Genomic DNA, 14,599 nt, shown 5'->3' with positions numbered 1-14,599 from the left:
AAGGTGATCTTCATAGGAGAAAAGGAGAAAGAGAGGGGACAGCTTTTTACAACATTGTGACTAGATTTGTCAGAACTCACATGTTAATGTGATGACTCATATGACTGAAGTGATTTGAATTCAGAGAGCAATTCCTCATTAATTGCATTTCTGGGTAGAAGCAAACCTAGAGGTTGCTATCTATCCGTCTATGAATATGAACACTGTCACAAGAACCAGTGTTACCAGGAGCCAGACTTGACCATTTAGCATTCTTTTATTCTTGCTAGAAAGAAAATTGACTGTGTAGGTAACTCATTTTGCATAATGGTGAAATATCACACTATTCTCCTAATAAACCTAGAAGTGCTGTTTGGAGTTAATGCAAGCTAGCACTGACGGCTTTTGCCAGAGATAGAGAAGATAGGTTGAGTTACTAGAAACTCCTAGGTAAAATTCTTGAGCAGCAATCCTCACAAAAGTGAAATGGGTCAGATCTCAAAACCAGAGGTCGCAAGATGGAAACTAGAAGACAGAGCTTGCTTTTGTGCAGCTTACCATGAATGCAGAAAGCTTAGTTTTCATCACTCTTCTTCTTCCACCCCCAACTTTTTCAAGACAGGACTAATACTGAGTGGTAGGACAAGAAGCCAAAAGTTGGAATCCCTTTATATTATTTCTGTTTGTTCTGACTTGTTAGAGGACATTCAGTAACAACAGATATATCAAGACTGCATGATGAAAAAAGCAGGAGATAGCAAGCTAGCACCAAACTATTTGAGCCTGGAAGCCACAACTAGGAATCCAACCTCTAGCTAGCACTCCTGCATGATAACATAGCAATACTTCTACATGGTGCTATGCTACATGGTCCATTTCCCTACATGTCACACCCTAGGGAAATAACACTTAGCTGTATTCGTGAGTTGCTGTCAAGCAGTCTCGCTAAATTTATCCACGTCAAGTGCTTTAAGTCTTTGGATGAAAAGACCTCCCATTAAGCAAGTGGAAATTATTACCAACATTATAAAATGAGTGGGTGCTGCTTAAACTGAAAATTAGCTCTTCATAACGTGGTTGCTAATGGAATAACAATGGGAAAAGAAGCACTTGCCTTTCAAGTTAGTCTCTAGCAGGAATAGAAGCAGACTGTAACAAAGGATAATTGTTACAGTTTGAATCCTAGAGTGGAAATTAAAGAGATTAATGGAATAAATAAGATTTTTCCTTTATCTTAGTACAATCTGAGGAACAACCCTGTCATTTTAGTAAGACACTCTCCCTTTTAATTAAACGAGACAAGCATAACGAGGCAATGTAAAGAGAGAATGTTGTTTAGAAATATGAACACAGATGAGAAAAATGATGAATTAACCGGATACGTCCACAATTTTTTCTTGAGCTCTTAAAATTTCTGTAGATGATACATGGAAGCAGTGGGGTGAATACTGCAAGAACAATTTCACAGAATTTGAGAGAGGACTGGCAGAAATAATTGAAAGGTCATCAATTAATGCTAGTAAACCTCTGTTTTTCTGTTTTGGGGAGGATGACAGTTATAGTTGAGAAGATCTTGAGAGTGTCTTTTGGGGAAAAAGGTGAAGGCTGGCTGGAAAAGGAGGAAAACTATACAATTCTCTTAAGCACAGAACTTTTATGTTTTATGAGATTTAAAATCAGTTTTCATTTGCTGTTGCTATCTATACATCTTTCCAATATCTAGTTAGGTTAGTATTTGTGAGAGGTAAAAAGCCTGTGGCCATGTAGACGCATTTCAACAAAACAACAAAGACTGGAACATCATTCAAAACTGTCAGTTGTCCTTTTCTATTTAAAGGCAATGGATTATTTCATTTAGTATTGTCCAATGCACATAAACCACCCACTTAGCTTTTCTGAATGTAGTTTTCAGTCACAATTAATTAAGATTCAAGGGCTTTATTTAGCAATTGTGTCTTCATAAGCTTTGCAAAAGTCTCCCTTATTTAAAGTTTTTCAAAATAATATACTATTTTATTATGGAAAGATAGTATAAAATTAATTTAAGGCTCCTATAAAAATAATTTTTCCCCTGTTATTACAGCAGACTGTCTTGTAGCATAGAAGCCTGTTTCTTTTCAGTGGCTAGAGATTCACTGTAGATACCTCTAATCAACAGGAATCTGTCTCTTTAATTGACAGATCGGTTAGGGCTGTCAGTTATTAGAAACAGAGAGCTAATGCAGCTTAATAGTTACCTAGAACATAGCATCCCTTTTAGGACTGTAACTAGGACTTAAAACAGTATTTAAATCAGAAGAACAAGAGATCTGGACTAGTGTCTAAAGCTGTGTTTCAGCGGGGTTGTTGTAACCACCCTCTTGCTGATGGAACACACTCAGATGGTCAGAATATCCTGCCATGACACTTTGGATTTGGCTCCTTCTCTACCGTCAGCATTAGCACTGACACTCCACTCCCATGTGCCAGCCCACAGCTCTTGCTAGATTAATTCAAATGAGGTTAGATTAATCTTGTCTGAACAATTTTCATCTGATGCTAGTCAGATGCTGCATTGTGTTTCTGCTGACCAGGCATATCAAGGAGCTCATGGTCCGTGTTTAAGTTGCATGTCAACATACAGGACCAAATTCTGCTAATCCCAGAGCTCCATCTGTGTTTCTTAGTCCAAAGACCTAAGTGGAGTTGGGCTGACAGAGGCAGGTTACCTTAAGACTACTGGTAACATCTGTAATGATCTGTGGCTCTAGGATTTCCTCCTCCAACACATCAAGATGATAAATAAGCTGAGGAATGAGTATCTGAGCTGTACTGTGGTTCTGCTTGAAAAAAAAACTTATGAGATTTTTCAAAACCTGCCCTTTCAGCATGAAAGGAAATGAGGTGTGCCAGAAGAACAGCACCTCCTCAGTCATGCCAGAATACTTTGTTTTAGACATGTCGGCTACAATCAATATTTATTCTTTAACTGCCCAGCACTGGGCTTAGTTAAGAAATATTCTCATACTCATGGAGCAGAGAACCTAACATGGTTAAACTTCCATTAGCACATACTGTTTTCAGTATCATTATTGCTTAGGATTAAATTTTACTTCATTATTTTACCTCTAATATTTAATTGATTTTTTCTTTCATTTTGACAATTTCTGTATTTTCTTTCTTTACAAAGTATACTAACCAAATACTTATAAATTAGGTTAATAAATTTTTCAAGCTCACAGAAACAGATATGTTCATGGAAAAAAAAACCAAAACTTACCTTGATCTTCTGCTTTCTAAAGACAAATCTGTTCAGGTCCCGACAATCCTGAGAAACATTCAGTATATCTCACTAACAGGTTTCTGTTGGGGAAAAATCAGTACATTTTACATGTAATTTTATCAAGGAAATGCTTTGACAATATCTTTGTATTTGCCCACTACATAATTTCTTTCTGTTGTGCTTTAAGAACTTGACATTGGCAATCACAACACACAGACACAAATCCCAGTTTACGTGGAAAAGCAGCTACATTTCTCCGAGAGGCTGAATTCCAGCTTTGGCTCCTCTCTTTACCGGGAAATCATTCCTATCTGGTCCCGTAAGGAAGGCCAGGAGACATCTTGCAACTTGCATGTTATCATGCATATGATATGCTCAATGTTTAACATTAGCCAGCTGGGGCCACTTTTGGACTCTGTGACCCAATCTAAGCAGAATTGCCCATGGGAACTATGTGAGGCAGGATCTTGCAGTCTGCTTGCTGTAAAGGGAAAGAGGGCTTCTACAGCACAGCCACAATGCTCCCACTGCTAAGGAAGGAAAAGGAGCAACACGTGGATGCCCATCTCAATCCACAATGGGCTTTCAGCAACTGGATCCTTGCTTCCCTGCAGGATCACTGCTATTTACTTCACTGACTCCCATTCCTCCTGTGCAAAAAGAGGATGTGTTCCTCTTTTCCAAGCAATTTTTTTTTGGTCGTAACTCCTGCTCTCATATTCAGATATCTGCTCTGACATTTTCATTAATCATTGTGGGAGATGCTGCAAAGGGGACAGCATCACTAGAGACAACATTGTCTCCTGGGACAAGTACCACTGTACTGCAGTCCATCCTTCCTCTTCCTGAGGACTGACAATCTTTCTTACTTCTGACTGCACAGTTTTTTCACAACATCTCAGGCATTTTCCTTGCTAAGGAGTGAGATTTAATTGCAGTTAAGTCCCCAGCTCCTGAAAAGATACATCTCAGTCTGTTTCTTTTACAATTTAGAGATTCCTACTGTTTCCAAGCCTAAGCAGCAGAGTCTTGTTCCAGAAATACATTTCCAGACACTACCCTTTCCCTAAGACAACAGCACTTTTTGTCTCTTTCTCAGCTGGCGACATGCTTTTACAGTCCCTCTTAACAGTGGCTCTTGGACCTCTCACCATTCCCAGACTAAATGCCTTATACCCTAGAAAGGGAGTTTTTGCTCAAGCACAAATTGTATTACCAAATGGTTATAAAATAGTCAGTCTGTAGAAGCTATTATAAAAAGAAGAAAGATCTATAGCTGCAGCAGAGGACGTAATATGGTGGTGATACATGAGAACGAAACCTCCAGGCTCCAGGGATAAAAGGCAAGAACTTGTAAAACAGTCAAATGTGTTGTGGCATCTACCAATTTTAGAATAGTTTTTCTTATCAGACATTCACCTGAAATACTTTCAACTCATTTGGCAGTCTAATTCTTCCATGCCTCATTGCAAATTTCTCGAATGCCAGTAGTATTATTCAACCTTGCTGCATCTAATTTATTGAGCTTCTTTGTTATGGGATATTTAACAAAATAATACATTAGGCATAATTAGAATGTGACTAAATTATTTTCTGTATTGCTGATTATACTGTATTACTGCAAAAGTAATTCACACCTCTATGCTGTAGACCCAATAACACCCATAAGCCAGCCCACAGTATAAAAGGTACACGGCACACAGAATGCAATGAACAAGCACCAGAATTTGCAAAATCTTAACTGACAGCATGCCTGTTTGCTGCCATTAACCAGCAAAGCTCCATGATGTGCCATACAGTATCAGAGAGCTTACTCAATTTTTCTGGGGAACATGTAATAGCCAGGGTAGAAGGATCTTAGTTATTTTGTCCTTCATTTTTCTTCTCTCACTTTATCACGGCTTAACAAAAACAAAAGCACAGGTGCTAAGGACATTCAATGACAGCATTTTATTCTCCTGCAATACATACTGCAAACACATAAAAAAATTAAAGCAGACTCTGCACTGACATCAAGTAAGGCATTGATTGGATTCCTCATCCCTGAAAAGATAAATTATTTTTTTTAAAATTAAATTTTTCGTCAAACAAGTAATTCTTAAGAAGTACAATCTTTACAACTGGCAAGGTGCAGAAAAGACTGATGTGCTAATATACTATGCTCAGGAAACATCTGCTGATGTGAACAGTCAAAAGGAGAAACTACTTATATATTGGTGATACCTAAACAATGCTAAATTCCTTCAACACAGCTCATCGACAAAGTTCAGATAAGCCAACAAATACTTTGGCTTTTCTATTTCACAGAATGCAAATCAGTATCTTCCAGTTTCCTCACTCTGGTGCAATGACACTTGCATTATGACAATTTGCACAGACTTGAATCTTTCCTAACATTTCTTTTGAAGAAGCGAGAGTTAAATTTGAAATGTGCAAAGTATTCAAGTGGTTCAAGTCAGTAGTCTATGCTGGTGGCTGAACAACATGTAAACATTCGCATGTGTTTTCTCTCACTTCACATTTGCATGGTTTTCCTCATAATACCTCTATTTTCACTTGAAAGAAAAATGAAAGGAAAGATTGCAGTGAAGGGTTATTATGGCTCAGAGAAGAGCAACTTTCACTGTTTAGAGTTTGAATCCAGCCAGCCACAAATTCAGCAAACAAGGTCCAACTAACAGGTTTGGTGTCAAAACAACCACGAGTACCAAATCACTCTGAAAGCAGAACACACTCAAAAGAAAATAGTGGAAATACTGAGACCTAACTTGACAGGACTGCTGTGTACAGGAGTTGCTAAGAGAAGCAGCTATGCTCAGAAACTAAAAAAGCAGAGAAAATCATGGGGAAAATGGAGCACAGGAACACAGGCGAGTACCAGACTTGAGAAGAACCTGGGAAGAGTGCTGTGACACAGAGTAACATGGAGAATCTTAACAGAAAGCTGCTAGTCAGAGCTAGCCTAAAAGGGGCTTGGGCATTGTGCAAGAATGGCAAAATCTGCAGTAGCTGACCAGCTTCGAAGTAAACCTAGGGTTAACAACTATTTCCCTTAACCCAGGTAATGTTTTTTTTCTCATACCATAGTGCATATGCCACTACAATGCCAACAGGCTAAAGTGAGTTCTTACGGGTAATGCGAAGCCTAATCTATCAAATTAGATTGGAATGTGTCTTACCACTTGTAATCAACAACTTTTGAATAGTATCACAAGAGACTGTTCTTTTTGTCTTGGGTGAAGGAATAATACAAGAAGTAGCAGCTAAAATACCCACTTGCATCCACTAGCAAGTGGAAGTTATTTTTTGTTTCTGAAGAAGTTATTAAAGGCAGAAAGTTGCTCACCGTTTTGATGTGGGGAAAAAAATGGCAGAATAAAATGCTAACAAGAAGCAACCTACTGGTGTAAGACTGGAACCATCTTTAAGAATAGCCAAACACTCCTGAAATAGCCGTGATGATTAGGAATGTCAAGGAAAAGACAAAAGAATAAAGCAGGTGGGATATCACTAAATTCTAAAGACTATTTTCTGAAGATGATTGAAGTGTTCTGGGTAGACTTAAAACCATGTGTAAGATACAAGAAACTGGATTAACATATTTAATGAGATCATCCAGACCGCAAACATTATGTCAACAGTGTTACTCATAAATTGTTCAATGTTTAGCTTGCTCATTCTGCTTTCAGAAGAATGGCCTATTTGGTAAAAAGTATGTCTTCTTTTTTTTTCCTCCTAACTACATCAAGTAGTCAGAAAAAAAAAAAAAAGGACAAAACACCCCCTCCTCTACAAATCTTACAGGTTTTGTAGACAAATCTTGTACATACAGGTTTAAACCTCTGTGCCTAAAAAAGTGTTCTTGTATGTCAGTGAAAAAAACATATGTGCACACTCAGTAAAATGAAGTATTTCCACACATATGAAATATTTCACAACTACTCTGGCTGAGAGGGAGTGAAGCACAAGGACCAGAGCACAATTACTATTTATCATAGTCACGAAGTAGGAGGGGCATAAAACATTAGAAGATACCAGGTCTGGAGTATACATTTTTTCCCTTAGTATTTAATGAAATTGTAGGTGCCATTACTACAGGACATTATGAACAATAAATGAGTTCTAAAAGAGATTACATAAACTCGCCAGAGAACAAACAGGTCTGTCACAGAATATTAAACACAACTGTTAGAACACGGCTGGGTCACAAAGTATCTGAACAGCTGTCTGCTGAAAGCTGTTGTGGTATGCTTGACCACATACACAGGTCCTTACTCCAGCTGGAGACAGGACACTAGGCCTGACAGACCTTTGCTCTGATCCATGAGGGAAGTTCTTTATTCCTCTTACTGAGGTAGGTCCGCAACTAATGACTTACTAATCTTTTAATATTCTATTGTCTTGGTTCAAAAAATGATTCCTTAAGACCTTCTAAATTAGTTACAGTAACATCTATAAGTTCAGAGGTTTATTATGTATTTAATAAATATGATGCCCAGAGGGCTGGAGCACCTCTCCTATGAGACCTTACAGCGGTCTTCCAGTACCCAAAGGGGACTAACAGGAAACTCTTTAGCAGGGCCTGCTGTGATAAAAATGAGGGGTAAAGGTTTTAAAACAGAAGGAAGTAGATTCAGACTTGATATAATGAGAAATTTTTTTTACACTGAGGGTGTTGGAACACTGCAAGAGGTTGCCCAGAGAGGTGGTTGATGCCCCATCCCTGGAAACATTCAAGGCCAGGTTGGATGGGGCTCTGAGCAACCTGATCTAGTTGATGTTCCTGCTCCTTGCAGGGGTGTTTGACCAGATGACCTTCAAAGGTCCCTTCCAACCCTAACCATTCTATGATTTTATAATTCTAATGCATTTAAGTTGGAAAGATTTGGGGCTGCTTCAGATCCATTCAAGAAATTGGGAGTAATGGGTTCTCAAGAACTGTATCACCAGAAGCTAATCACTCTATGGTACAAAGGATTTGCTTAAATCTCAATAGTAAACTTCATAAAAAACCCCCTCAAGTGGACATAATTTCCATGGACTCCACATCCTCAGTCCTAACTGGCTAGAACGCCACAGTCTGTAAACTTCCAAAATACTTCTCTGTTCTCTTCAAGCTTTAGCATGAGCCAAAGTTATGGATAAAGAAAAGAGCCAAAAGAAAAGAGAGAAGCTGTAAAAGCTGACTTCCCATCACCATCACCTTTGCAGTCCTTTGATAACAGTGATGACTTTTCTTGCAAATTTGAACAGCCAAAAGGATGCTGATCTCATGATAGATGTGGAATTGTCTCTTGTTTCAAGCAGTATTCAATACTCTACACTGCATGTGCATGTTTGCAGATAATTTGTTCCAGGATACGTGACTGAAAACAGTTCCATAATGTGATGGCATTAAAAGAAAAATCATATATATATAAAACAGCAAAACCACACTACTGTTTCAGTCTTATGCCAAATGCAGTGAACCCATCTTTCAAGCTTTCTCATCAAAATTCATACACTTATATTAGTTTCTCTGGTGGTCTGTGTCTCTGGCTGGAGCCAGAGATAGATAGCAAAGGCCTTGTTCAGGAGATTCTTCTGCTGTGAGGCAGTACTCTCAAATACCAAAGTTCAAGTTCTAAGATAATTCCATTCTCACATTCCCAAACCTTATTATTTGAAACCTGAATTTCAATTCATAAAAGTAACATCTGATTAAAATAAAAATTCTCCGCAACTCAAAGCTTTTATGCTGGCAATCTTTATCTCCTTTAGAAAAGAATCCTAATTTCTGTAAGAAATCAAGTCTCTAAAATTAGAGCAAGAAACCTGGTTATAAGAAATCGGTGGGGTTTTTTGGTTTAGTGCCATCATTTGAAACATTTGGTCAAGTTCCATCATTTGTAGTGCAGCTAGAAATCTTTGCTTTCAGAAACAGGTGAACACAGCTTTCCAAAGTGAGAACAAAACTAATTTTCACAAACTTGATAGTAAAAGCGCTGATTGCAGAGGAATGCAATTTTTACATTCATTTGCTCCAAATTAATGTTAATAAATTATTAATAAAGCAGACTTTTTGTTTTATTCTTGCATCAACAATAATTGTTTATTAAGCATAATATAGGTTTTGGTCTCCTGCACAGAAATTACATTTCCACTTTTTTTTTTTTTTTGCAAGTTATTTCTTCATTCTGATTTACATTTTTGGCCATGAAAGCACAAGGTAACAAACTACATTAGCTATAGCTGTCCAACTCTTTGTTCAGTGACAGCACAAACTAATGCAACATGAATATTTCAGCTGCACATATTAATTATTGCTCTAGCTGAAGTTAATAAAAATACTCGGTTATGCACATTCTAAAGTACTTTGCCATACACAGATGTATAAAATACAGCATCAGAAGTCCCAGTGTAATTCTTGGAATTCAGTATTTTTGGTGAATTGTATTCTCATTCCGAGGGGAATTTTATGCAGATAAAACCCTTAAGGATTTTACAGCAAAGCACTTTTCATGTATGTTAACAAACACAGACTCTGATTGAAGAGAGTCTGCAAATGAATCCAAGTTTCCTTGAGTTGCGTTGACAATCTGGATACTTCTTCCAATAGGCTTGGCTCTGATACGAGAATCTTAAGATGTAACTGAAAATGAAAACAAGCAGTTAGTCAAATAAACATAGATAATAAAAAATTTAAAAGATTAGTTTCCTTATTCAATTCCAGTACTTTGCATTCAGGAATGTCCCAAGTAAGGCAAGGACTCTTTTCCTTCAATTAGTTCCCTTAATGCTGCCTCCCTTTTCCTAGTCTTTTACAAGTCATTTTACTCCCACGTATGTATTACACGGGATAAGGCAGCAAAATGTCTTAAATAAGTTATTGCTTTACTAGATCATCTTCTGATGCTGTGCTGAATCTACCCTAATCATACACTTCTCTAGAGGGTAACTTTCTCCTCTTTCCAACCTGCATCACAAATTCCTCTGTACGTAGCCTAGAAGAATGATGCCAGCACACTCTATACTGATACAGGGAGATGATGTCTCTCTCTATAATAAACAGTAACCTTGGTACAGCATAAAGAAAAGAAACCTCTCAATCTCGTGGAGAGGCAATATGTTACTACCACTTCATGGATGGAATAGTTATTTTCCCTGGCTACAACTTAAATCTAGGACTTTTGCTAAGATCAGAGCTGTTTTACTTGGAGCCTACAACAGAAGATAGTGGTATTCATGTGTCATAGGGTGAGTTTGTATTATTCCACTGTAGTTCAGATTAGGAGCACATTTTGGAAGCAAACTACCTAGCTGTTCCTAATTTACACTAGAAGAGCTAAATTTATTTTGTATGAAAATAAGGAGAGATGAATTCTAACATCTTAACAGTGCAACTGTTAATTGTATCCGGTCCATGGGACCAGATTAATACAATCCAGACCAATAATAGACATGATAAAAAGTCACCAGCAAATGAATACTAAGACCTCAACCCTAAATGTTTCACTCTACAATCTACTACTATTTATCTCCACTACTTGTTCTTGTGGAAGCTGCCCCATGCGTTCTATTTAACTCCAACAAAAGGAAAAGAGCAAGTTGTATTTGTCCAGCATTACACTCTATTTTTAAAGCCAATTCCTGCAATACTGCTATCAAGAAATATTCAGTTAAATAGACAGTATTACATGTGTCTAAACCTTTATAACAACTTTTTCCTAGTAGACTGTAATTAATTGCTTTCCCACAGTTTCATAAATCAGAGTATCCTGACAAGGTAAGCATTTGTACATCAGAAGAGTTTCAATCTTTTGCAGAATCACTTTCCCTCTGAGGGTAACTGCTACTGTATTTTATCACAATAACTTTCTAACTTCCACACACCTGGGAATAATTTCACTAGCTCTGTGATGCTTCACTGATCACAGAAGAAAGGCAGCTCACTGACATGGAAAGTAAAAGTCAGGCTTGCAATGTCTAGTGACAAGACCAACAAAATGGCTATTTTACTTCCCAAAGCATCGTGCGTTGAATTATTTTCTTACTTACGACACAGTGTATCTTAGCTTCGGTATTAATAACCATTAAGAACTTCGGTATGTTACAAAAAATAAAAACAATTCTAAGTAACAAGTGCTAGAATAAAACTTATCTGGCATGGTCCTCTTCACAACATCTGATTTTTGCAAGTTTTTCTTGACTGTGACCAGAGGAGTTTTCAAATTGCCTATCATTCAGTTAGTCATTTGAAAACCAACCCCAACAAAAATCACTTAAGGTAACTCTTTCAAGCAGACAAGTTACATCCTTTTACTGGCCAACCACAATTTTAAACAGGACTAACAAAACATTTTATTAGAAAATTGTTACCTTTAAAAACAGCGCAAGGTATGCCTGAGCAAGTTCGAAGTTGTACTTCTTGTTCAGCATTGTCTCAATCATTTTCAAAAAGCTTAGCATCACCTCCGTTGAGCCACCACCTTCAGGGGCCAAACTCCTTAGTTCTATCTCAATATTAGATGGTCCCAAGCTTTTCAGTAAGTTAAGTGGAGCTGTATCTGTGTTAAAGCATTGAGTGATACATTATCAGTAATATTGTCAGAAAAGGACTCAACAAATCCTTCATGTGGACAGGTTTGTTCCAAAACTCTCAAGCAGTGACTGTACGTTTCAAGTTTCTACTCTTTCCTTACTTTTTGGTTTTCCACAGAATGCCAACCTGTTTTTAATGTACTACTCCATCACATACTACTGAGAAGTACATCTCTAATAAGATAGTTGCATTTTATTTGTAAGTTCACCTTGAAAAATACAAGTAACATATTTGCATCTGTATAACTTTTTTTTCCCATTTCTGTCTTTTAAGATGAACAAAATTTCTTATTAACCACATAACATTGTCATTTTACTTATCTTGGCTAAAAGAATGTATACACTTGGAACTTCAAACTGTTACTACAAGTATATCTTAGAAGAGACAGAGAACTACTTTTACTAGGAATCTTTAGAGTGTTTACTCTTACTGACATTAAACTAAATCAAGGATCATTTGGTGCATCTAAGGTAATTACTACTTTTGTTAAGTGAATTTCTGGGACCTTGGGAGTGGTGGAGTGGGGGAAATCCCACTCTGGTAGAAATACATGTTGTTTACAAACTCTCTTCCTCTTCTTCATGGATGTTGTTCTTCAGGATTTCTACAGTCCTACCTGATCTTTGACAATTCCATCCATTTGCTATAAAAATGTAGAAATATTCATGGTTGCAAATATAACTGTTGGTAAAAACATTTTTTAAGATGTCTTCTAATTCATATTTGTTTTGCTAAGAGGTTGCTAACAAGAACAACTTCTCATACTCCTGTATCACGGTAACTAATTGGCTAATATTCATTAGGTTGTGTAAATCTGCTTCCATCTGTATTTAATTCCTATGAAAATTATTATCTCATTTTTAAATGTAATCGTGATATTAACAGTACTAAACAGATGCATTAAGTCATTTTTGTGTTGTGACATTAAAAAACTAAGCACGGAACATGCTATGAAGCTGGTACGCCTATAATACGGAAAAGGTGCCCAGCTCAATCTATGTTCCAGAATCCTGATTTGAGGTACAAAACCCTGTCTCCATCCCACTGATAAGCCAGGACGGCTTTTAGTATAGTACTATTTATCTGCACAGCCTAGTCACCTTTAGAAGTGATGCTTGTAAACTAGCAAGCACAGAGCCAGCTTACACATCAGCAGCTTCCTGAGTCATGATCAACAGGTTCCCTGGACTGGGATTACAGCACAGATCCTAGAGCACACCTGCCTTAGCAGAGACGTGGCCTGAGGGAGGCCCACAGGACCACTACTGCAATGCATCACGGAGTGCATTTGTTCCCTGGTAGAGCCAGCTTCTAGCTGCTTGGTTAGGTTTTTAAATATTCACCTGATGTTTCACTCTTCTCTGAGCAGCTCTGAAGTAGCTTAACAGAATACTATCAACTAAAACCACAGCATAAAAATACACCCCCTTTGTGACCGATAATTAAGTTCTGCAAATTAATTTTTTTTTTTAGTGCAGTTGGATAAGCCAGTCATCTCAAAACCGTATAAGAAGGGGCAGAAAAATTATCAGCCGAACTTACTTGTGGACAAGCTGCCAGCGACTGTCCGTTTACACTGCCGGCCAGCTCTACTACAAATCATTTCCAACAATCTAAATTTCAATTATTCTATAGCAGCACAAGTTAAACAGGGAAAACAGCAGGTACATTCCACAGACAGTTTCAGTGACAGAATTTCAAAATGAATTGACTGTTAAAAGAAATCCACCAGCTTATTTTTATAGAAATTATTTATTCTTAAGCTTTAAAGTATAAAGCAATTAAAGCTCTAAGTTTGCTGAATGCTTAGTGAAATAGCCCTTGAGAATAGAATCTGCTAGGCAAATTACATTTTTCATGTTTCAGTGAATCACCAGACTATTCCTTACCAGATCATTTCCTTCCTTTCTTACCCTACATAGCACCTTTTGTCGGTGAGATCACCACAGTCTCCAAAAAAGTCTAATAACCTTAGGAACATTAACTTATTTCTCTGTATACATCTTAGCCAAAACCAGGCCCCATACTGCAGGCAAGCTGAAATACCAACGGATCTTTGATCTATATTGGCTATCTATGTATTAGCCAGCTTTATACATAACAGATCATTCCCTTTGTTTTTGCTACTGTACCTGCGTATTTTTCCTCACATATGTTACAATTCTGACATTAGAAATCAAACTTATATAAAACTGTTATTAACATCTACATTTTTAGTGAAATGTCGTGTTAACTTACATTCGTTAGTGCTCAGGGCTTGTTCAAGATGAACGTAGAAATCTGATTTCTGTGCCAGTACTCCAAGGTTTACTATCTTTGACTAGACCATGAAAGTATAAAAGAGTGTACATGAATAAGTAAACATATTTTTACATCTCAATTACATTTGTTTCCTGCTGATAAAATAAAAGACTTTAAGAAAGCATTAATGTAAATGTGCTAGAACTGGTACTTCAAAGTCTTCAGCAAGATTTCACTCAGCATTAAAAAGCATTTAAGATTTTATTGCAAAATACACTAGATAAACACTACTATATTGATTCTTGTTTTTACCTGTGTATCATTTTCTTCCTCTGGAGCAACATATCGGGGTATAAGACCAGGAACTGTTGGGATGAAGAAAGGGGCTGACTTGGGAACTTTTGGCGGCTCTCTTGGTTTATTTTTTTTCTGTTAATTGGATATTAGAATTAAAATCATCATCACAGTAAGAACATGTAGGAATTCTCTTTGTCAAGAGCTTTATTTTTACAATACTATGAAAACTGTAAAGACCA

The 14,599-nt window shown here is 37.2% G+C and overlaps 1 protein-coding gene across 1 annotated transcript in view; it reads right to left on the bottom strand.

Moving 5' to 3' along the window:
- Nucleotides 1–9,094: 9,094 nt before the first annotated feature.
- Nucleotides 9,095–14,599, bottom strand: part of WDR36 (WD repeat domain 36) — a 30,948-nt gene continuing 25,443 nt past the window's right edge. Inside the window, exons 20-23 of the mRNA XM_086770769.1 lie at nt 14,376–14,492; nt 14,061–14,142; nt 11,600–11,787; nt 9,095–9,872 (exon numbers count right to left, since the gene is read on the bottom strand). Coding sequence (XP_086626895.1) covers nt 9,723–9,872; nt 11,600–11,787; nt 14,061–14,142; nt 14,376–14,492 — 537 coding nt within the window. The 3' untranslated portion in view covers nt 9,095–9,722. The remainder of the gene's footprint in view (nt 9,873–11,599; nt 11,788–14,060; nt 14,143–14,375; nt 14,493–14,599) is intronic.

This window comes from Chlamydotis macqueenii, chromosome Z, assembly GCF_036417535.1.
Source record: "Chlamydotis macqueenii isolate bChlMac1 chromosome Z, bChlMac1.mat, whole genome shotgun sequence".
In the NCBI taxonomy this organism is placed as follows: Eukaryota; Metazoa; Chordata; class Aves; order Otidiformes; family Otididae; genus Chlamydotis; species Chlamydotis macqueenii.
Note: the sequence above shows the minus strand (reverse complement) of the source record. Positions and strands in the feature narration are given on the sequence as shown.